The sequence below is a fragment of the Panthera onca genome, chromosome B2 (assembly GCF_046562875.1).
Source record: "Panthera onca isolate mPanOnc1 chromosome B2, mPanOnc1 haplotype 2, whole genome shotgun sequence".
Taxonomy (NCBI): Eukaryota; Metazoa; Chordata; class Mammalia; order Carnivora; family Felidae; genus Panthera; species Panthera onca.
This window is the reverse complement of record NC_138343.1, coordinates 36,216,382-36,241,707: the sequence shown is the minus strand read 5'-3', so window position 1 is coordinate 36,241,707 and position 25,326 is coordinate 36,216,382. Positions and strand designations below refer to the sequence as shown.

The following is a 25,326-nucleotide window of genomic DNA, read 5'->3' as shown; positions in this document are numbered from 1 at the left end:
AGACAGTGGCAAGGGCCACCATTCTGACTGAGCAACCCTAGTGAAAGGAGCCAAAGAAGTAGCACAGGATGTCCCCATTTTCCCTCCCCCTTCCTTTCTCTGGTTGACTTCCCAAACCCTCTATACGCCAGTCCTGGTCCCACCATGTCCTAGAAATAAGAAGAGGAGAACCCTGCACAAGAGACTGGTGACAAGAAGCAGGACACACAGGAGAAAGGAGGTATTCTCCCTGAGAGAGGAAAGGAGGCAAAGCTAAAGTCCAAATATCCCATAAGACAAAAGCCAGATGGCTCCAACTTCATGGAGAGACTCCAGAAAGGGCGAAAGTACTTTGACTCAAGAGACCACAACATGGCCAAAGACAAGAGGAAGAATAAGCAGTTGCCAAGTGCAGGACAAGAGAACCTGGCGACTGGTAATCACATTCCCACCCCACAGGATTTGCCCCAGAGAAAGTCCTCACTCATCACCAGCAAGCTTGTAGGGTAACCTCAGCTCCCCTTCTCTCTTCTTCCTCACCCACTGAACTTTTAATATATCATAGGCTGAAGTGGAATGAGTGCCTGGTTAGATCTCAACTTGAGAGCCAGAAATGACCCTAATTCCCATAGGAGCTGCTGAGAAGATGATGTGGGTTGAAAGAGGGCTCTGAGTTCATTTCTTTGGTTAAATTGAGATTTTCACACCCTCACTGAGCCCAAGCAAGGGCCAGAAATGAGAGACTAGGATTATGTGTTATATCAATGTTATATGTATTAACATTCTGATCAGGATTGTTTGCTCATGGAATGAAATGAGATTCTGATTATTGTTTGTTTTTCTAAAAATGTGTGTTTTTTTTAGGGGCATGACAGAAGGAGTTACGCTGTTAATCTTGGCAGTACAGACTGGTCTCATAGAACTACAGGTTGTTCATCGGGCATTCCTGCTCAGTATTATCCTTTTTTCTCTGTATGAGAACCTGGGAAGATGTGATTTCTCCTTTTGGAAGAGAATATCCCAAAACTGGTTAGGCTAAGCCTTAAGAATAATATGGTAGGTTTACATCTGGAGGCCAACCTGACAATGCTGGGAAAGGCAGACTGAATAATATCTGCTTTCTCTGCTTCTACATGTTTTGTTTTTGTTTTTTTTCCTCTTAGGCTGCTATTGCTTCATATTTCCATTATGGCAGGTTTAGAGAATCCTCAAAAAGAAAAACTCATTTGCTTGCCTAAAACTACAATGCCCACCTAACCTCCCTTACTAAGTGTCTCTTGCAGTTTTCCCTGCATCATTTACATGAAACGGGCACTTTCTTTCTCTTCTAGCATGCTTTTGAAAGTATCATGGGACAGTGGAAAGAGCACTAGGTTTAGAGCCAAGATATCTGGGTTCCAGCTGCACTGCATCTTCGTAAAACTGATGTGTAACCTTGGTAAAGTCATTTAATCTCTATGGGTTTCTATTTCCTCATTTGTAAAAGAGTTGAATATAGATAAGACTGATTCTAATTTCAAAATTGTATAACTGCCAGCTGAAAAAAAACAAACAAACCATGCCATTCATGGTAAAACTAAGTGAGGAAAGCCTGTGGGTGAGCCTACAGATGGGAACCATCTGAAGACTAAATGGGGAGAGAAAAAGTTGAGACTGGGGGGCTATATATTCGAGCAAGAGGGCCTCATAAATATCATGGTTTTCAGCATCAAGGAAAAAGTTCTAAGAAGCTAGCTTCTAGAAGCATCTTGCCCTCGCCCACTTTCCTGGCCTTTACTGCTAAAAATTGCTCCGGCAGCCAACCTGTGGGCCTGAGGACACATGCTTAGTCACACACATGTGGTGGAGTCCCACATTTCAGATGTAATCAGATGCCAGGTGTATTGTTAAGGAGATCAGAAGAAAAGGGACACATTGAGCAAGCCTCTGGGCTTTGGTATTATGGCAGGGCTGGAGCAGCAGGTCCCTAGGAGATGATTCACCTTGGAAGAAGGGGGGGGGGGGGGGGGAGGTGTCAGGTGGTCCGGGAGAGAGAAAGGGAACATTGAGAAATCTCTGCCTTCCTAGAGCTCAGTAACTTGACTCCTTGACTCCTATGGGATGAGGAGAAGCAGCAATGTGAATCCATGAGCAAGTGGAAAAGAGGGGTGCAGGTGGCCAGCACCTTCATCCTATGTATCACTAGTCTGGCCTGAATCCTACTGCTAATTAGGATGGCAGGAGTGAGAACTAACCATTCAAGAGGGTAAGATTTGTAATCCTCTCTCGTCCTCTCACCTCACAAATTCAGATACATCAAACATTGGGCCCGATGAGAATGACCATGAACCTGTTGATACATGTGTGGGGTGACAGCGGGTGTGTATGCTTCTTCCTGACTGGCCATTCACTTTTCAAGCTATCAGATTGGATAGGAGAAAGCTGGTGAAGAAGGAATAGAGAGCAGGATCCCTGGATTCCCTGGGCCCCAGACTCCTTGACTGTCACTTGTATATAATTTTTGTGTTTCTTGCTCCGTTTCCTCATGCTGTCTTCCTTAGTATAAAGTCTGTGTGGGAAGGGAGAAAATGCAAAACATCCATGTATAGTTTCCTCAACTGTCCCAGCCATAAACATAAACATGTCATGTTATTATATAAATATATACATAATTTTGTGTGTTTTCTTCAAAAAAAATCATCAGTAAAAGACAAAACACTGTATGATTTCACTTATATGTGGAATCTAAAGATCGAAACAAATGAACAAAAAAGCAGAAACAGAGCCATATATACAGACAACAAACTGGTGGTTGCCAGAAGGAAAAGCAGGGGTATGGACAAAATGAGTGAAGGAAAGTGGGAGGTATAGGCTTCCAGGTACAGAATAAGTTATGAAGGTGAAAAGTACAGCATAGGAAATACAGTCAATGATACAGAAATAGTGTCGTATGGTGACAAATGGTAGCTACACTTGTGGTGAGCAGAGCTTAACATACAGACTTGCTGAATCACTGTGTTGCACACCTGAAACTAATGTAACATCGGTGTCAACTATACTTCAGTAAAAATAAATTATATATGTAGTCTAATTAAAAACAGAACACTACATATACTGCTTTGTAGTCTTCTCAATCGGCATTTAATTAATGTCCCTGTTATTTTTGAAAGGGAAAACAAAAATCCCAAACTAATGGCATGTTAAGAGTATAAATTAGGTAACTCTATTACTCAATAATAATTTTTGATTTACGTAGAAAATTTGACAGCAACGAACAAGCCTGATAATTTCCAAATTGGATACAAAGTAAGCAACAATGAGGAAAATGAAATCCTGCTTGAATACTTAGGCTATTTCAATCACTTAAAGCCTCCCCAAAGTCCATTTTGAATTGAAAACAGTAACTATATGACAAAATCAAGAAATAATAAAAGTGAAAATGAAAGTACTGTACAGAGTAGTTTTCTCCCAGCCGACAAAACCTGTAACAAAAATATATTAATTATAACAATATTTTCTCCGAAGTTAAGTATCATAAACTGGCGTCTAAGATTACTCATTTGAATAGGTACCTGAAAACTGACTCCCACAAAATAAAGTACGCACCTAGCTCCAGAGTCATATTAAACTATGCTTCTTAGGGGTACCTGGGTGGCTCAGTCGGTTGAGCGTCCGACTTTGGCTCAGGTCATGATCTCACGGTTCGTGAGTTCAAGCCCCGCGTCGGGCTCTGTGCTGACAGCTCAGAGCCTGGAGCCTGTTTCGGATTCTGTGTCTCCCTCTCTCTCTGCCTCTCCCCTGTTTACGCTCCATCTCTGTCTCAAAAATAAATAAAACATTAAAAAATAAATAAATAAATAAATAAACTATGCTTCTTATATGACAGGTATTATTTTATTCATTGCAATATTCTTTATCAGTTACTTTATCAAGTAACCATGAAACAAAAATAAACTTAGCTTAACTATCTTCCCGCTAAGAAATACAGGTATGTGAAAAGTCACACCAAAATGAATTTTCAAAAACTTAACTTCACCATTAGCTTATAATTTAAGAAATGTTTTATCTATAATTTTAATTCATCTTCAACTGACAAGACATCCCTTATGCGTTAGTTCTTCTATTCTTGTCCCTTTCTGTAAATTGATATAGTAATGCATTAAAACTATTCTTTTGGGTGGCTCAGTCAGTTAAGGTCCAACTCTTGGTTTCTGCTTGGGTCATGACCTCACAGTTCATGAGATGGAGCCCCACATCAGGCTCTGCACTGACTGTGTGGAGCCTCCATGGGATTCTCTGTCTCTTCCCCCCTCTCCCCCACTTGCACGCATGCACTCTCTCTCAAAATAAACTTTTTACAAAGTATTCTTTTTACTTTCTTATTATAGTTGACACACAATGTTACATTAGTTTCAGGTATAAGCCTCAGTGATTAGACAAGTTATACCTATACTCATCATAAATGTAGCTACAAACTGTCACCATACAATGCTACTGTAATATCACTGACTACATTCCCTATGCTGTACCTTTCATCCTTTTGACTTACTCATTACATACCTGGAAGCCTGTACCTCCCACTCCCCTTTATTCATTATGCCTATATCCCTACCCTCTCCCCTCTGACAATCACCAGTTTGTTCTCTGTATTTGAGTTTGTTTCTGCTTTTTATTAAAAGTATTACTTTTTGAGGGTGCCTGGGTGACTCAGTTGGTTAAGCATCCGACTTCAGCTCAGGTCATGATCTTACAGCTTGAGTTGAGCCTGACGTTTAGGCTCTGTGCTGACAGCTCAGAGCCTGGAGCCTGCTTTGGATTCTGTGTCTCCCTCTCTCTCTCTATCCTTCCCCTGCTCACACTGTCACTCTCTGTCTCTCAAAAAATGTATAAATGTTAAAAAAAAAATTGGGGGGGCCTCCTGGGTGGCTCAGTCAGTTGAGCCACCGACTTTGGCTCAGGTCATGATCTCATGGTTTGTGACTTCGAGCCCGGCGTCAGGCTCTGTGCTGACAGCTCAGAGCCTAGAGTCTACTTCTGATGCTGTGTCTCCCTCTCTCTCTCTCTCTGCCCCTGCCCCACTCATGTTCCATCTCTGTCTCAGAAATAAACATTAAAAAAATTTTTTTTTAAATTTTTTTAATAGAAAAATGTAAAAAAATTCTGCCTTCCCCACTTGTGGCCATCCTGCTTCTTTTCTCACCCATACTTTTATTTAGCAAAAACATTCTGTGAAAAGCATTGCTAATATGGTAATACAAGAGGTCTTTGTGAATGAGGTACCAAATGTCCCAAAATATCAAAGGCCAGTTTAGTATCCAACTCACAAATTCATAAACTGGGTTTGCACTCAAACAGAAAATAAATGATACCATAACCAAAGGTCATTTTTACCTTTGTAAGAGGCACCCTTTAGGTGCTATGCTTGACTTTTCATATATATTTTAACCTAGGAGCAATCAGGTTAGTTCATGCTTACATACAGAAAATCATGTAATTCAAACTATTCAAGAGCTCAGAGTAGACAAAGGTCACAAAAAAAATCAACTGGTTAATGTTTTGCCTAAAGACAGAAAAGAAATATGTACTATTTTCCAAAGAAAATGGGATCTCAAATAATTCAATGACTTTCTAGTGAATTTCTGCAATTCAGTGATTTTTAAACCACAGTGGTTTTTAAATCATAACCCTGGTAATATATATTTACATCACAACCTATTACGCACTATTTTCATTTACATATGTAACTCAAACAAAGGTTTCACAAAACAATACTTGCCCTTAATATTTGTGATGCACTGATTATTTCCTATTCTAGTCAATTTTTTTTAATATATTTTTTTTAACATTTATTTATTTTTGAGACAGAGAGAGACAGAGCATGAACGGGGAGGGTCAGAGAGGGAGACACAGAATCCGAAACAGGCTCCAGGCTCTGAGCTGTCAGCACAGAGCCTGACGCGGGGCTCGAACTCACGGACCGCGAGATCATGACCCGAGCCGAAGTCGGCCGCCCAACCGACTGAGCCACCCAGGCGCCCCTCTAGGCAATTTTTTAAATGCAGTCATGACCCATTGAATTGATTTCTCTAACCACAAATGAATCACAACACCAGTTTTGAAAAAGTGCATTAGAAAGTATTGTTTCAACCAGTAAGTGTTTATTCACCATAACGTAACTACAAATACCATATCATGAAATTTTGTGGCTATTATAGAAATTACATTTACCAATTTTTTTGGTAAAGTCAAACAACAATATAAAAATGTTTACTAAAAGAACAGTATGAAAGAATATTTTAGAATATTATCAAGGGGATAGAAAAGCCAAAATTAGACCAAAAAACATGCTCAATAGTTATATAAATTACAAAGATCTGTGTGGCAAGATCAAATGATAACTTAAGCTCGAGGGTGCTTAAATACCACCATTTTCAATAGTTTAGACATTCTTTCCATAACTTCAAATAAACTGCAAATCTGTTAAATAAATCTTTTTTTAGAGATAATACAAAAATAACACACAACTGGAAGGATAATATATCAACTCAAAGGTGGGAGAATTCCTTATCCAAACTGCAGATGTCTCTGGTTTCTGCTCACAGAACAGTCTTAGTCTTAAAAGAGAGATATATTCACATTTTCAAACAAATATTCAAAATTGTGATTTGAAGAAAAAAAATAACACGTAAAAGGGGGATTGACAATAAAGTAGGAAAACAACAAATACTTATGGGAATGGAAAAAATATACTATGATAAAATTAACTTCTCCTGTTTTTTTTTTTTTTAAGACTATAAATAATAACCTCAGGTAAAGAGAACCCAGGAGAATGTTTCCAATCCACTGTACCTCAAATCATAACACTACAGTCAATCATTTCTTAGTGCCTTCCCAGAATATTTCCTTTAAATACCATAGTGATTCTGGCACAAATCTTGGGATGATAAGGGTCTTCAGGTCAAAGGCACTTTAAGGCTAACAAAGTAGCATACTGCACATTTTGGGGGCTGGGGGTGACTCCAAATGGCCTAAAATGATTTCAGCCATGCCAAACCAGGAATCTAGATGTCAAAAAATAAAAATAAAAACCGTATCTTCCCATTTCAAAGAGACGAATTTTGGTTAAGCTGTAAGCTTGTTAAGAACAGCAAATCCAGCCAGCTTGGATATACATCTCTTATTCTAACAATATGAAGAAACACTATTATTTGCATATAATTTACCTGCAAAATTAACAATTCAATGGTTTTTTAGTAACTCTGACTTTGCATACACTCATGTTCTTTCCCTCAAACAGCCCAGGAGTCTTTTATAAAAAAAAAAAGGGGAGGGGGGGGTGGGGGATCTGAAGCAGTAGTAGTTACTAGGGCAAGTGCTCACCATTTGGCAGAATATTTCAATGGAAGCAAACAGTCATCAAAGTGAGCTTTAAACCGGCACCCACAGTTCCTAACTTGGTAATCTAGTTCAACAAGATTTTAAACATGTTTTTACTCCAATTTTACATAAACAAGTTCCAACAAACTCACTCACTTTTCCACCACATAGATTTATTTTGAAAAGCAAAATAAATGTGTCCCTAATGGGACACAACAGCTGTTTTTAAAGTAATTTTTCCATCTTTTAAAAGTACATTGTATACTTCATGGTACACTTTAAAAGAGTATTGAAAATCACAGTGGCTTTGACCAAAATAATCTTCTTGTTGTTCTATACATCTCATGCCTCTACACTCTACTTTCATTCAGGAATGAAATCCACAAATATATTGTAAACTTCAGTGACTTTTTTCCTGTACTTCAAAAAGAACACCAAATGCTACTTCCGCAAGCAGTGTGTTACTAATCATTCCTTTCAAATGATGTCAAATGACATTGAAGACATTAATATGGGGATAAAGAAGGAAAAAGATTATTTTCTTTACGCACTTGAAAATACCCTTAATATTTTTAAAAGCAAAAATGACAAAGCTGTATAAAGAGTAAATGTACACAAATCACCAGAGAGACAATAAACAATTATAACCATAAAAAAGAAAACTGTAACAAGTACAAAGAAATGCAAAGACCATAGGTGATAATTTCTAAAATTTTATATTTAGTTAGGGACAAGAGACAGTTCTTGATTTGACATGAGCCCTTTCTCCCAAAGCCACTCTTTACTGAATTGTAAGGGGAAGCTAGCAATATATGGAGACAGTCATCAATCTAATATACATTCTGTCTCATTGCTACTTTCATCTTTACCATAAAATTTAAACTCTCACCAATGAGGAAGTAGTTCTTCATATCTGTAATTGTAGACATATAAGTAAAAAGAGCAGAATACATTCATTTAATGGCAGAGATACTATTAAAAGTTGGATAAAACCAAACTTACCAGTATTTTTTTTTTTCTTTTAAAGACCTAAAGTATTTGACAAATTCCAAACTTTTAACAGATATAAAGTACCTTCCCCAACCCTGGGCCCTGCAACTCCCTCCCACCAATCCCCTAGCTTAGGCATAAATGTAAATGACTAAAGCCTAAATAGCATAACGAATAGAAGGTGAAAACTGACAAAAATTCTCTCCTTGGCCAATCTCTAGCAGACTCATCTGAGCCCTCTGCTCAACTAGAACTCAATCTCAGCTTATAAAAACTACAGACTCCACCCCCTCCCCAAACATTAAAATATTTAAACAAACACTAACACAGTTTCTAATCGAGACCCCATCCCTAGGATGACCCCAGTCCCTCTTAAAGTGCCTGCCTAAGAAAGCTCAAGGCTGCCTAAAGAATTTAAGATTTTATTAGCTGTAACACCTGACTACAGGCCTCTGAACATCCTATCTTAGACCATTTACTGAAAAGAGTTTTTTACAACTGTAAATTCTTCCTCTGTCCCTTTGAGATGCGTATGCATCTCCTACATCTCAGGAATCCCTGTCAAGGACATGAAAAACATTTCTTTAAAATATAAACATTAGAAAGGATAGGGCCTCAGTCTCTCAATCTCAGTAGGAGGGCAGGATCCTAACTTCCAGACAGTCTGCTAATAGATACAACCAACCTAGTCATCATTTACACCGACAAACCCTTTGTGATTTTTCACTTCCCGGACTACTAAGCCAAGTGAGCAACCCCTCCTTATTCCCTCATTCTCCATATAAAATGCCAGTCACTTCTGCATGAATAAAAGTTGTGTTCAAACTGAACTCTTCCCTATTGCTATATATTACTGTTCAAAGTCTGTCCTTAGCACTTTAATTAGCGTCCAGCTTTATCTACAACAGAATGAGTAGAAAAGGAAAGTTAAACATCTCTCAGTTAGTAAAGACTCAGGTATTTTATTAAGATCATCAGATACGAAATTCTTTAAAAAATGAAGGTTTAAGTTCATGAAGGAGTCATAATTTAAGGAGTCAACCAAATAGCATTTGGGGGCTGGAAAAGGACCTTGGCAAACATCAAGTCCCAAGCCCTTCATGTTAAAAATGACAACTCTAAGGTCTAAAGAGATTAAGTGCTTTGCCCAAAGTGATTTCAATAAGGGACGGGGTTAGAAAGGGCTAATTCGGCATGATTTTCTTCCTGACTCCAACATGAAAATATCCTTTCTCTTATATGCTCACTGGCAAAAGCAGAATTTCAAGTCAAGATCAGAGATGAACATGTATTACCCTACAACAACACAAGATTTTACAGTTCCACTATAGATCAACAACTGTAAACTATGGAAAGCTTGGTGCAAGTACAAGATGATTTCATTTCACTCAGGGAAGGCTATTTTAATAATCCTAACAAATATATGAAGCATCTTGGTAAGGAGAATCTGCTTTCACACACCAGCAAAGAAAACAAAACCCCATGCATAAACACAAAAGGCGGCCAAATAATTTAGATCATCTTAAAAACAATCAAAAAAGAAAAAGAAAAATAAATTAAAAACCTTTTTTCTGCACTTACCAGCAAAGCATTTGGAACAGAGGTTCATAGTCTTGCTGGACCTGGGGCAAAAAAAAAAGAAAGAAAAGAAAGAAGAGCTAAAAATTCAGTATTACTCTAATGAAAACATAAAGATGTTTGAAATGTAAGCAAGAATCCCCTGGCCAGGCAACTGAACTAATAAACTAATAAACTAATAAACTAACCACCCTCTCCCACAAGGAGACAAAACAAACAAAACAACAAAAACAAAATATGATACTTTATTATCAGTGAGTTAACCAATGCTTTGTTTTTTGTGATTAGCAAAACTCAGAAATTAAGTAGCAGCAAGTTCAGAATTACTCTAACACGCCCAGAAGATGACACAGGAGTCAATCTGTCCCACAAGATTACCACTTTCCGTCTGTTCACACTGGAACATATACCACAAAATTATCACTACAGACAATGAAACTTTTGTCTCTAAAGGAGTAAAACTTTCTCCTCAGATATATACTTATTTATCTCCATAACATTACTTAAATTTTTATGTCCTCTTCTTTCCTTTCATTCTAGTCCTATTTCAGATCCTGATCACATTATGACCCTGTAGTTTAAAATTCTTTCTTCAGATATTACCAATCAAATTATTTTTCATGTCCTTTCATCTGTTAATAATGGCTACAATTCACTGAACACTAACTCTGATGGACACTAAACACATTATCTTATTAATAAACCCAATATCTGTGAGATAGGTATTACCATATTGCTTGCTTCTAAAAATGCACTTTAAAAAAAATCACATTAAAATGTCTAGAATCAGGAATCATCATATGAGTGGCTACAAATGATGACTAAATTAATGAAATATTCCTACCACCTCCTCCATGGTGTTATTAAATTGAGGGATCTTAGGAAATCAAGGACAGTCTCATCTCTATTTGACCAGCTAGCATTTGCCCAAGGTCACAGAATTAGGAAACGGCAGAGAAAATAAATGACCTTGGGCCTGAGCCAATGCCAAAGGCCATCCTTTGTTCACAGCATAACACAGCACCTGGTACCACACAGCATCCCAGGCACAACAGGGCGGGCAATCAATAACTTGTCTATGAAGTTCTTCTCATCGCTGTTTCCCTTCCTGATTCTCTCCCAAGTGCACTCATTCCTACAGCCATCTTCCAAAAACCTCCTACAATACTCTCTGTTGGATATAAGCTGACCTATCTACAGCCTCATTCCCCAGCAACACCCCTCCCAAAATCTTAGTCTTTGCCCAGAGCTGCTCCTACACAGAATAAGCCAACTTTCTTCTGCCCTTCCTAGTAAAGTTTATAATTAATGAAAGCCTCCCTCAGGAAGTATTCCCTGATGGCTATGAAGGTTTCCCTATGTACTGGAACCCAAGACCTAAGGGTAAGTAACTGTCACAGGATGACAAAATTGGGGTGGGGGTGGGGAAGTCATTGCTTCTATTTCCCAAAAGAGATGCTACGTCAACTGGAGGATCTTTCTTTAGAATTCTGCTTAATATAAAGACATCAAAGGCAGTAAGGAAATCTTAACTATCACTAAATGAATAAAAATGAACAAAGAGATGAAAAGATGTTATTAAGAGTGGAATCTAACATTTATTATATTACCTACATGTGGTAAGCATACCAGATGCCTTCAACCCACTTTACCAAACGAGGAAAGGGAGCCTTCCAGAGGGTATATAACTTGCCAAAGGTTACAGAACAAGTGGATGACCCTGGTCTGCCTAACTCCAAAGCCTGTGTTCTTTTCACCCAAATTAAGGCCTCTGCCCCCAATACAGAAGCAGAAGAGTACACATAATTCCCAAGTCAGCACTCTGGTCGTTTGGGAAAATGGTCCCATGAGTAAAGACTGAATGTATGGTAATCGAGTCAGCTCCCTGAGAAAGCAGAGCCTTCCATCAGGATAAAGCCCAATCCCTGACTTCCCCTCCGAATATACATACACATGTATGTGCAGGGAAGCAACCTTGACTGACAGTTATTTTAGTTCCAACTGAAAGAAAACTGAGGATGAAAGAATATCTTTGTTACCAGAAATTCCCCCCAGGAAAGCAGGGCTCTTCCAGATATGGTCACTATCTTTGTCCATGCAGCAGCACTGAAAGCAAGAGGTAATTTGTTTATCACTTCTGCTGCCCCCCACATCCAGCAGGTATCATGGAACGCCTGTAAAGAACCACTGAGGGCAGCTCGGCACCAAGTGTGCAGTGTTACCGTTTGTGTTTCACAAAACTGGTTAAGGAAAAAAATGGCAAAATAGCATTTTTCTCTGCATCCCCTATTCTTTTCAGAGAATTTATTTAAAATACCCACCATACCTAAATTTTACTTAAATGACATCAATTCCACTTTCTGAATAGGAATTTTCCAGCAACATGCTTATCAATGAGGTTGTGAAAGACATAATACAGCCACTGATATTATTAATCAAAACGGAGATGCCTGAAATCTAAAATAAGCCAACCTTTGGCTATAAAAATAATGGCCACTGGTAATGCCAACTTGGATCACACAGGTCAGCAAAACAGAACTTGAAAGAACTGGCAGAGGCTTCTGAGAACTTTTCTCCTTTCTCATGTTCGACATGTGAAACTTGAAGCTAACCATAGGCATACGACTACCGACTGCCCATGGAAAAGCAGTGTGATCAACTTGCAGTCTTGGGACAGACAACAGAGTTCTCTATGTGATAGCAAACATGAAAGGTAAACAGGATTCTCTTATGTCCCACTGCTCCAAAGAAACAGCTCTTATTGAGATCTCCAAAGGCTACCATGTTTCTAAAACCAAGGATTAGTGGCTTGAATAATGGCCATCCAAAGATAACAAATCCTAATCCCTGGAATTTATTTTATCTGGAAAAAGGGTCTTTGCAGACAACTTAAAGATTTTGAGTTTACCCTGTATTATTCAGGTGGGCCCTAAATGATATAACAAGCATTTCTGAGAAAGGGTAAAGGAGTCTGGAGAGACACACAGAGGAGAAAATGATATAAAGATGAGGTAGAGCTGTAGGAACGTGGCCACAAACCCAGGAATACTGGGACAGCTAACAGAAGCTGGAAAAGGGAAGGAATGGATTCTTCCCTAGGGCCCCACAGAGAGAAGGCAGCTCTGCCAGATTTTGGACTTCCAGCTTCCAGAACTTTAAGAGAATAAATCTCTATTGTTGTTTTTTAAGTTTATTTATTGTTTGACAGACAGATAGAGTGGGGGAAGAGCAAAGAGAGAGGAGAGAGAATCTCAAGCAGGCTCAGTGCCGTCAGTAGCAAGAAGCCCAACACCAGGCTCAAACTCACAACCTCGAGATCATGACCTGAGCCAAAATCGAGAGTCAGATGCTTAACCGAGAGAGCCACCCAGGTTCCCCTAAGTCTCTGTTGTTTAAGTCATCCAATTTGTGTTAATTTGTTATGGCAGTCTCACAAAACAAATACACAGTTAGGTCTCTGATCATCTCAATGCCTCCCACTCAACAGCATTCATCCAGATCCATCCCTCTTGAAACTCTTTACTTTTGCCTTCTTGTTGCTTGGATCCTAGATCAAATTTACCCCCCCAAACCTAGTTTTCCTCACCTAACTGCTCTCTTTTAGCCACCTTTGCTGGCTCCTCCTCCAATGTCAAGACCTTTACCTGGAGGTCCCAGGACTCAGTCCCTGTTACCTCCACTTCTCCCATGGCTTTAAATATTGTATCTAAACAATAGACTCACAAATAAATGTTCGCACTCATCCCAAACCTCTTCACCTTGCTCCAAACTCATGTATTAAAATGCCTATTTGATATCTCAAAATGCAGCTCAGAGTCAACATTTCAAACTAGAACTTTCAATACTCCCAAACTTGCCTGATGCATTTTATCCACTTTTATGAATAACAACACCTTCTTTCCAGTTGCTCAAGTCAAAATTCTAGAAACCAACTTTGATTTCCATCTTTCCTGCAGTCTCTCATACACAGTACTCAGCAAGATCCACTGGGTCTATTTCCAAACAGACCTCAAATTTATCTACCCTCTCCTTTGTCAATGCTTCCACTCTGGCAACCATTACCTCATACCTGGGTCATTGTAAATGACTTTTTAGTGGTCTCTCCATTCCCACTCTTGCTTAAAATGATTTTGCAATGAGTAATCTTTTAAAAGCAAATTAGATCATGCTATTTCTTGCTTAATGCCATCCAACAATTTCCTACTGCATTTAATACAAAATTCAAACATCTTACCAAAACCATTTAGTTCCCTCATGGTCTTGCTCTGCCTACCTCCCCTCTTTATTTCTCACCATTTTGCAACCTTCACTTACCACATTCCAACCACACTGGCCTTTTTTTCTGTTCCTAGAATGTGCTGTAGAGCTCTTGCCCATGCTGTTTCTTCTACCCTCAAATCACAGTAAGACTAGCTCTTTCTTGTCACTCAGGTCCTGGTTCAAACCTCCTCAGGCTTCACCTGACCACCAATTTAAATCAGTCCCTCTTCCTGTTTTCTTTTAACAAATGACCCTCTTGGTCACTCCTGCCTAGTACTTAATAGGTACCCAATATTTGTTAAATGAAGAAATGAATCCCCCTTCCTGAAGGCATGACACATGAAACCCTAAGTAGATTTAAAAAATGTATTTTGTAAAGGTCATTCAACACTATCTAGAAGAAAGGGCACCCACAATTCCTGTAGCTGTCAGCCTGTCATTTCTCAGGAGCTCTGTCATACTGTATTACCTACAACTGGGAGATAATGCCACCCTATGTACCTGGCCATGATTTGTCACTCAGGAGATAACAGGTGGCAGACACTTTCAGAAGTTTCTTTCCAATGAAATGGAGTTGGAAAGAAACCAGCTTAAATTTTTCTCTCCTTTCAATAAATGTTTAATATTTTCTAGTTTTGAAAATACATGACCCTTGTACAGAGTTTAGAAAAAGAACATAAACATTTAAGTGAAAATTAAAGATCAATGATAATCCAATCCCCCAAAATGAGAATTGTTAACATTATGAAATAACTCCTTCTTATCCTATGGATATACATAATTAAGAACAGTGTTGGTAAAATTGTATGGTACGTTCATAGGCGTGCATTTTATTAGGTGTTATAACACATACACATTACATACTCTCTTTTGCATAGATCACATATTTCACTTTTAAAAGTGTTATAAAAAAATGTAAATTTCATTTTCATTTTGTATTTACGTTTACTATTTCCCATGTCATTATGTATTCTTGAAAAACATGCTTGTTGGGGGCGCCTGGAGGGGTGGCTCAGTTAACTGGGCATCCAACTTCAGCTCTGGTCATGATCTCCCAGTTCGTGGGTTCCAGCCCCATGTCGGGCTCTGTGCTGACAGCTCAAAGCCTAGAGCCTGCTTCAGATTCTGTCTCTCCCTCTCTCTCTCTAACCCTCTCCCACTCATGCTCTCTCTCTCACTCACTCTCAAAAATAAATATTAAATATTAAAAAAAGAAACAAACACCATGTTTGTTGCTCTGTAATAGTCCAGTACATACTAATCCTATAATTTATTTAGTCATTCACTTAGTTTTTGGATGTTCAGTCTTTGCCCAAATTTTTTGTTATAAATATTCCTATAATGAGCATTTGGGGACATAAATCTTTGGTCATAAATCTTTCATTAAAATTGATTCTGAGGAGAATTGCTAGATGAAAAAGTATGGTTTTAGTAAGTATTGCCAAATTCCTTACCATAAGTTCTACCAATTTACGCTGTCCTCAAAAGGATCTGAAAGTACTTTTTTCAATACAGTTTCACCAGCATTAAGTATTATTACTTTAAAATCTTTGCTTGATGGGAGAAATGGTTATCTTAATCTGTTTTCTTCCAAAATAAAAAATTTTCCAATTTTGAAGGATATCAATTTCTTAATGAAGAATCAATTAACTTCTAATTAATTCGTCATGGGGAATTAAAACAACATTACTAATTTTTGAAAATCCTAGAAACATTTTGTATTTTCTTGATCTCCATATAACACTACTGTGTCTCCCTACCCAGATATACATGCCAGGTCCTCCCCCACTAAATATTTTAATATAAATGCGGAGGGGTGCCTGGGTGGCTCAGTCAGTTAAGCAGCCAACTCTTGGTTTTGGTTCAGGTCATGATCTCACAGTTTTGTGAGTTCAAGCCCCGAGTCGGGGTCTGCACTGACAGCATGGAGCCTGGTTGGGACTCTCTCCCTCTCCCTCCCTTTCTGCCCCTCCCACCTGCACAGTCTCTCCCTCCCTCCCTCCCTCCCTCTGCCTCTCTCTCTCTCTCTCTCCTTCTCCCTCTCTCTCAAAATAAATAAACTTTAAAAAATTTGTTTTAATGTGGAAATAAAAAACACTGTCACCATATCAATGTTCCTTCAACAATAATACTATTTTTGGGCCAACAATGAGGAAGAAAGTGAGGCACAAAAAAAAAAAAAAAAAATTAAAAAGAGTCAAAAAGAAAACAACGGTACCAGCACGGAAACATGCCAAAGCCCTTCCTTCCAATCTTAAGGTCCCTAAATTTCTCTAGGTTAGGCATGGATCAATAAAACTACAAAAATTTAGACTACAGGGGCGCCTGGGTGGCGCAGTCGGTTAAGCGTCCGACTTCAGCCAGGTCACGATCTCGCGGTCTGTGAGTTCGAGCCCCGCGTCGGGCTCTGGGCTGATGGCTCGGAGCCTGGAGCCTGTTTCCGATTCTGTGTCTCCCTCTCTCTCTGCCCCTCCCCCGTTCATGCTCTGTCTCTCTCTGTCCCAAAAATAAATAAAAAACGTTGGAAAAAAAAAAAAAAAAAATTTAGACTACAAAGTGATTTCCTTTTTTTTTTTTTTTTTTTTTTTTTAAAGTAATCTCTACACTGAACCTGGGGCTAAAACTCACCACCCTGAGATCAAGAGTCAAACACCCTTCTGACTGACTGAGCCAGCTGGGCACCCCAATGCGGTTTCCTTCTTAAAGAAGAGAACTGATCTGTAAAAACCAATTAGTCACATTTCCTAGTTCAATCTTCTTTAATAATCTATAAGAAAGAGAGGAGGGAGGAGAGGTTGGGGAACAAGGAAGGGAGAGGGAGGTGAAGGAAGAGAAGGAAAAATCAAATCACAAAGCCTTCTCCACTCTAAAAATCTTTCCAGTTGCCTAGAAGTAAGATTAGATGATTAAAGGCCAGTAACAATATGTGTGCCAACTCGTACACTTACAGCCAGAAAGTCTAACTTCCTACAACAGCTAGGAAGCAAGAAACAGCTCTACTAAATCATCACTCTTTGCTCATCCCCGGCAAACAAGAAAAAGGACAGTTCAAACAGATGACATTCTAGCTGGCAATGACAAAGGAGGCTTTCAACAGTGCATCCAGCCTGTCTCAACTGTTACACATCACTCTAAATCATTCAGACAATGTCTGCAAAGTTTTCTTTTTAAGGGAATATTACAAAGAAAAAGATGGGGTTGTTAATAAGGAGGATCATTTCTAGAATGTAGCAATATGGGTCATACTACTTTAAAAGATAATTTCAATTTAACAACTTAGATTCCAGTTGGGGTACTGTAATGAACAGTATCTTAACATTTTATACCCAAATTCAAGGAAAGCAAGGACACAGCATACACCTCTGGTTTTATGTGTTTTAAGTCCCTACACTAAAAAGACATATAAATGTAAAACAAGTCACCTGATCATCTGTGACCCTGTATACATTACTGAGAGCTTAGTCCAGCACTAGCTAACAAAACAAGATGAGCCACGTCCATCAATAAACTAGTAAAAAGAAAGACAAAAATTAAAACATGTAACAGCTCTCACAGGAAAGGAGGAAAAACAATGAACTAAATAAAAATGCCAAATAATTTTTCCACATAAGAGAAACTAATGACATTATCAACTCTAACACAAAATGGTATACAGTGGCTGCAGCTGTCTTACCATATATGCCCAAACATAAGGAAAGGATTTCTTCCCCTAAAATTATCCATACACACACACACACACACACACACACACACACACACACACACCTGTTTTACAATTAAGTCTTTACTTCTGAGGCTGGTACCAGTAATCTTATATTAAATGCCAACGGGGGAGAAAGAAGAGCTTCCAAAAAACCTAAAAGTGAAAAACCCAGGGAAAGGGCATGGGGAGGTTTCAAAAGAGGAAGACCATATCAACAGAATTAAATGCCCAGGGGCATTTATCCAGTCAGAGTCTGTGAAAAGGGTGAGGCAGTAAAGTTCTCAAGTTTTAAGGGGAGTAAAATGCAGTTTTAAATACAGACTTCATACTATTTTCTGGAGTATGATCTCATAATTACAAGTAGTCGATCCCACTGAAAAAGGTTTTTGAAGATGACTTAAAAAGCAACACAATAAAAGCCTTGGAATGTTAGGAAGATTACAAATAACATTAAAATGATGGCAATTCTCCTAGTGTTATATGAATGGACTCTTGTGGCTTCAGATAAAATTTCCAGTAAGAGCAACATTTACAAATTTTTACAGTGTTCTACCTCAAATAACTTGTAAGGAAGTGAATAACTGAAAAACTGTGCTCAATAACTTTAAATGTGGTTTTAGTAAACATTGAAGACACTGATGTCTGTGAAGATGCAGAAAGCTCAAATAGATTGGTTTCATAAAGAGAGTGTGGAAAACCTAGTTGTTTTTTTTTTTAATGTTTGTTTATTTTGAGAAAAAGCAAGCAAGCAGAGGAGGTGCCGAGAGAGTGGGAGTGAGTGAGAAAGAGAGAGGGGGTCCCAAGCAGGCTCTGTACTGTCAGCCCACTTCAAGTCCTCTGTTCAGCTCTCTCCCCCTCCCCTACTTGCTCTCTCTCAAAAATAAAATTTAAATAAGTAAAACATTTAAAATTTACATGGGGAACATACACAAATGCATACAATTTTATATAACCTGTGATCTTAAATAAGCATGTGAAGTCATCATAGTGATAAAATAGAGAATACAAATCTCTTTGTTATTTTCTTTACAACTGCATATAAATCTACAATTATCTCAAAATAAAAAGTTAAATTAGAGTTTTAATACATATATGTGCAATTAGCACTTTAACTAGACATTTAATTACTTCACCTATACCCTTAAAGGTTTCTATATTCAAGTGGACCAAAACACTTCTTTCTCTTATTGAGAAAATGTAAGATTGCCTTATATCTGGGTCTCTTCATCTGCAAATATATGGTATTTCAGGAAATTCAAACTCTGTGTTAGAATAAAACTAACGTTCAGCAGAATTCACTTTTGTAAAGGTAGAGAGAAAAAAAAGACTAAGTTAACTGCTGTCCAGCTACCTAAAAAAATTTTATACACAACTTTTTTTTAATGAAGTATTTTTTATTTTTGAGAGAGCGCAAGCAGGAGAGGGGCAGAGAGAGAAGGGAAGAGAGGATCTAAAGCAGGCTCTGCACTAACAGCAGAGAGCCCAGTGCAGGGCTCAAAGTCACAAACCGCAAGATTATGACCTGAGCCAAAGTCGAACACTAAACCGACTGAGCCAACCAGGTGCCCCAATATACACATTGATTATTAAATTTCTCAAACTATTCCCATCCAGTTTGCAAAAAAGTTTCTTAGAATTCTATAGTAATGGAAGGTACTTTCTGGAGTGATAAAAATATTCTTTACCTGGGTGACGATTACACATATACATAGTACACACTGATCAAAATTCATTACATCATACATTTAAGATTTTGTATTTTACTACATATAAATTATAGCTCAATAAAATATTATAGCTATAAAAAAATTTTTTTTAATTCAACACCTCATTAGGCACTACTACTGTTACATTACAAAAGACATTCTTCATGTTGCCATGAAAACAGTGAGGTTTTTTTCCCCCAACCATTTGGTATAGGAGCAAAAATCTGAGAAACTGAGAACAACAACAACAACAAAAAAACAGAGAGACACGCTGAGGTATTCCCTGCCTTATTTTTCTCCCGGCTAGCCATGCTGCTGCTCCCAACAGGTAGGGGAAAGGGACACTACATTTATGGAGGTCAGAGTGTTTTGCCCTGAACAGTGAGCAACATAATTAAATGGCAATGAAACTTCTGCAATGGGTTAATAATTAAACTAAAGAACCACTTCTTCCAAGGCAAAATAAGGGCTTTGCATTTTCCTTCATCTTTGCAATTATCATTACATAAAAACTACTGAAGAATTATATATGTACAGATCTTATTCAAGTGGCAAATCTTTGTTTCATCCTGGTGACACATACATTTATCTAGTCTTTTTACTAAAGTAATTTAGACTTGCAAGGAGAGGCATTCACTTATCCATTTATTTATTTATGGAAAATCAGATCAAATGAAGGATAATTTTCATGACAGATGAAAAGTAAACCTAAAACATTAGATCTTTCTTTATCAGAAAATGAGACATAAACCTGGGAGATGACAGAGTTACAAGGGTTCAACTATAAGGTTAACCAAGCTTAGCAAGGGTAGATGTAGGGCTAAGGAAGAAAAGCACAGGTATTTCCAGCAGCTGGAAAACACCCAAGTAAAAAGACATCTACAAGATGCAACATTTCAGTGCACATCACTTAGGTGAGGCGCAAGCATCAACATGACATCTACTAGATATGGAGGAGGAGAAAGCAGTATCTAGCAATATAGAAACACAAGAAAAACTTAAATGTGTAGGTGATGTTATCAACATTAAAAAACAAACATCTTTTATACTTCAATACCACCTTCCATTTGTTTAAATTCTAAACGCTTTATGTGCTGTGTCAATCTAAGATCTATTTAAGGGGTAGGTGAAAAGGTCAGGATCACACCTACCTTGTGTGATGAGATATGGTTGAAAGGTGATAGAAGAGAACCTGCTCTCCTTATTCCCAGTCCCAAGCTCATTGAAAGAGAAAAAAGTTCACAATTTCCATTTCCTGACTATTTTAGTCATTCACTTTAATATACAAAATTGAGTAAAGACTGCAAAAGAAAATTCTCCATGTAATCAACCGCAGCAGAAAAACAGAGGCAGAAGGAAACTCAACAGTACTTCTTTTATGTCTCTGTCTCAAGACTGTCTCAAGAGTATCCCTGTTCTATAATCACCAGAGATTCCATTTCTTCTTTCTGTGTACTTCACTACTGCCTTAAAATCATGAATTTCTAATGTCTTACTATAACCTTCCTACTGTGGTAAACACCTTTATAATCTTGTCGTCAGTGTAAAAACACAGGCTGCTACATGGGTATTGGTAAAAGCAGCAGCCTGGGAAGAAAGGGCCTGGCTTGGTGTAACCTCAGTTTTGGGTTTTCTTACCCATTAAAATAAAGTGGGTTACTTAGACCGGTGACTATGACGTTCTAGGAGTCAATGGTCAAACAATAATATAATCATAATATAATCTAACAAGAAAACTACTGAACTCTCCATTATTTCTAGGCTAACTACCTACTAAAACCTTCTGATGGGGACTATTTCCTAACTATTTAGTTTTCTCACTCTGGAACATTTTTCCAAGTGCACTGAATGCATACACTGTAATGGTCTAATACAGAATATGGTAAAGGGATGGCCCTGTGATTTCTTTAAGCACCATTCCAATTATATGACTTGTTATCAATGGTTTTAAATTTTTTTAATGTTTATTTATTTTTGAGAGAGAAAGAAACAGAGTACAAGCAGGGGATGGCAGAGAGAAAGAGAGAGACACAGAATGTGAAGCAGGCTCCAGGCTCTGAGCTGTCAGCACAGAGCCCAACACGGGGCTGAAACTCACAAACCACAAGATCACGACCTGAGCCGAAGTTGGGACGCTTAACCAACTGAGCCACCCAGGCACCCGTTATCAATGGTTTTAAATGCAAAGGCATCACTGACTCTTATTTAACTGGTTTACTTATCACCTTAGAATTCTTCGTACTATCATTGGTACCAACCCAATCCTACTCCTATATGGAATTTCCACAGCTGTTTACTTTCCTTAAGGAAATTATCTTGCTGTGATCCTGAATAGCATACTATTTTTATTTGCCAACTTTTCTAAATCTCAGATATTTAGAATTTTAATCCAGTTGCCTATTGAACCATCGATCCCACTCAAACTTGAACTCATTCACAAACTTAATAAGCATAACCTGTGTGCCATAATCTAAGACTCTGGTGGAAATATTAAAAAGCTCAGGACTCATGTGACAGAATTCATCTTGGAGTATACAGCCCCCCTCCCCAATGCTGAGGACTGGTGCTAAGCTGTGGCTAACTGTTTGAAGAAGAGCTTAATAATCATGGATCTACCTTCCAGGCCACAGAGCTTGCCACTCACTCTTCACAAACATAAGCTACCTTAACCATCACAAAAAATAAGATGAAAGGCTATAATCTGGCAGAAAACGGGACTCATAACAAATAACCTGCTCTAGGCACCTTAAGATGGTGAGTCTGCAGCAGCAGCATCTTCTACAAAGAAGATAGCAGTAGTTTCCTTTGCAAGACTTCCCTCAACTGGCTATATTAACTGACACTTGAGACCCTCCATAAAACGGACTGACATGCCCACAGCTTGGCAAATGCTCTCCCAGCCAGCAAAGCTTTTTTCCAACACAGAGGCTTATTTCCACTCGTATTAGTTAGCTGAAGGTTTATGAAGAACTAGTTGTCTTTTGTTCCCAAGTCTGTCTATATCTTATAATTACACCTATTTTACTTGCTGCTGTGATCACACAACTACCTAAACCAGTAAGTACAAAAAGAAAACATTATTTCTATAAAATCTATGTTGAATACTTTGAATAGATAAAAGTCATGTTGATATTTTAAAAAAAGAATGCTGTCACATTAGGCATGGGCATCTTAGACAACTTTAACGATGAGAAACAAATATAAAAACCTAGAGTGCTCTCAGTTGCTTCACAGATATCTTTATAGAGTTTCACTCAATGAGACCAAATCTGGACTTTAATTAACAAGCCCTTAAGCACTTATCTGCCAGCTACCAGCAAAATTAAATGAGTTAACCATTTTAAGCTAGCATGTAGTTTACAATTACTAACTTTGCTATAATCAGCATTTTGCACATGGGAAAACTGAGATGTTGTAAGTAACTTGCCTAAGTTCATGTTTTAGTAAGAGGCAGTTGAGGGTTCCAGCTCAGAAAGCCCAGTCCCAGAGGCCATATTCCTAATATGTTAAACTATCACAAATGACGTACTATTTGTGTGACTTAAATAGCCCATATGGATGGCTCTTGAATCATTATTGACTCATATGCAAAGAAAAGGTCTTAAGCCTACTGCAAAAAATATAAATTATATACATTTGTTTTTTAAATTAACCTAAAGCATCAAGTTGTTTTTTAGCATTCGATACTTTAACACATTTTTTTCACTTACTGATCAGTCTTGTTAGAATAAAAGACTTCTGGTATACAATCCCAAATTGTGGAGCAAGTCAGTCACAAACCACAATGACAGAGTAAATGGTTTCACATTAATGACAGGTATTATTGAAATATCATATTCTCTTTTCCAGTGAAAAGAAAGAAAAGTATTACTGGTTTAAATGTAACATTCTGAGATTCTACCCATGATGAATCAGCATCATAATACAAGCAATTTCAGAATGCACAGAGGACAAAACTACCAACTCTACCAAAATCATAAAAAAAAAGGGAAAAAAATGCAGAGAAAAAGTAAGCTATATACGAAATATTTAACATTCGGAAACAAATCTTGGAGTGGGGGTTGGTGAATTAGTTGATATATGTTTACTTACTATACAGAAAGTGTTCCTTCTTACCAGATTCCACTAATTTGTCTACGGTCTTATTCAGGTGAATGCTAAACTGCAATCAAATACCAAAATCAACTTCTGAAACATAAAATCCATCTCCACACCTTACATGCTACTATAATAAATTTCTCTCTGAAACTGTGAGTACAATATAACAAGTCAAGGAGACATCTGGAATATATTCATCCAAGCACAGAAACCAAAGGAAGATAATGCAAAATGCCTTTTCAACTACACAACTAATGAAGTTATTTTTCAAAAGCATTCTATGCACCCCCCTCAGTGTGGTAATTACTTCAAGCAATGTTACTAAAACCATTAGGTGAAAGGTTATTGAAAAACAAGACAGCATATGGTCTGGAAGTTTCATCCTACAAATTACCTGCTAAATACAAAAAAAAAAAAAAAAAAAAATCATACCTTTGCAATCTGGCAGTCAATACCTTAACCAAGTGATCCCATTTAGCTACACAAGCAGAGACATTACATTCATCCTGATTCAATACACATTTATGTTTTAAATTATTTAAGGTATTTTTATGATTCCACACATTACTTATTTTCATTTAATCATTGGTGTATAAAAAAGTACACAACCTAAAAACCTAAAAAAGTACTCACCTATTAGGTACGCTTGCCAAAAATGTTTAAATTAAATCACAAGAAAGCAATGAGACAAATCTAAAATTTGGGATAACTGGCCTGTATTTTTCTAAACCTCAGCAACATGAAAAACAAAAGAGGCAGAGGAACTATTCCAGATCAAAAGAGATTAAGAGAAATAACAACCAAATGCAAACCAGAAGTGTCTTATTTTTGGATCCTGGATTAGAAGAAAGGGGGGGGTCAAAAAAAACCCTCTAGAAGACACATTTGGGACAACTGGCGAAATTTTAAATATGTATATAAAATAGTTGATATTATGAAATTATTGCTATTTTTTTTAATGTTTGTTTATTTTTGAGAGACAGAGCACAAGCAGGGGAGGGGCAGAGAGAGAGAGAGAGAGAGAGAGAGAGAGAGAAAGCACAGAATCTGAAGCAGGCTCCAGGCTCTGAGCTGTCAGCCCAGAGCCCGGTGCAGGGCTTGAACCCACCAACTGTGAGATCATGACCTGAGCCAAAGTTGGATGCTCAACCAACTGAGCCACCCAGACACCCCTATTGCTAATTTTTTAAGTCTGATTATGATTTTGTGATTATGTATGAGAATGTGTGTCTTTGTTCTTAAGAGATTCGTGCTGAAATACTTAATAGGTAAACTGTCGTTATAATCAGCAAACAATTCTGCAAAAGGTGTATTCATAAAAAGAGGTAAGGAGGCATGGGTAGCAAATGTTAACAATCAGTAAACCTAGGTGACGCATGTATAGGCGTTCATTATATACATTTATTACACACACACACACACACACACGATTTTTGTTATTTCTACTTTCTGCAGAGTTGAAATTTTACAGAGTAAAAAAGCTGAGGGAGGATGTCCACACATCCTCACATAATGAATGTTATGAACATTCATTATTCATAACAGCCAAAAACTAGAAACAATTCAAATGCCCATCAACTGATGAATGGATAAATAAAATGTAATATAACCCACAGATTTAGCAATAAAAGGAACACTATGTATACATACTACAAC

The 25,326-nt window shown here is 37.8% G+C and overlaps 1 protein-coding gene and 1 pseudogene across 2 annotated transcripts in view; one reads left to right on the top strand and one right to left on the bottom strand.

Annotated features, from left to right (window-relative positions):
- ZFAND3 (zinc finger AN1-type containing 3) overlaps positions 1-25,326 on the bottom strand; it is a 325,101-nt gene that overhangs the window by 204,127 nt on the left and 95,648 nt on the right. For both annotated transcript variants that reach the window (XM_060615387.2, XM_078446876.1), the window contains exon 2: positions 9,907-9,947. In XM_060615387.2, the coding sequence (XP_060471370.1) occupies positions 9,907-9,947 (41 nt within the window). The remainder of the gene's footprint in view (positions 1-9,906; positions 9,948-25,326) is intronic.
- LOC132667022 (alpha-endosulfine pseudogene) lies at positions 145-489 on the top strand (annotated as a pseudogene).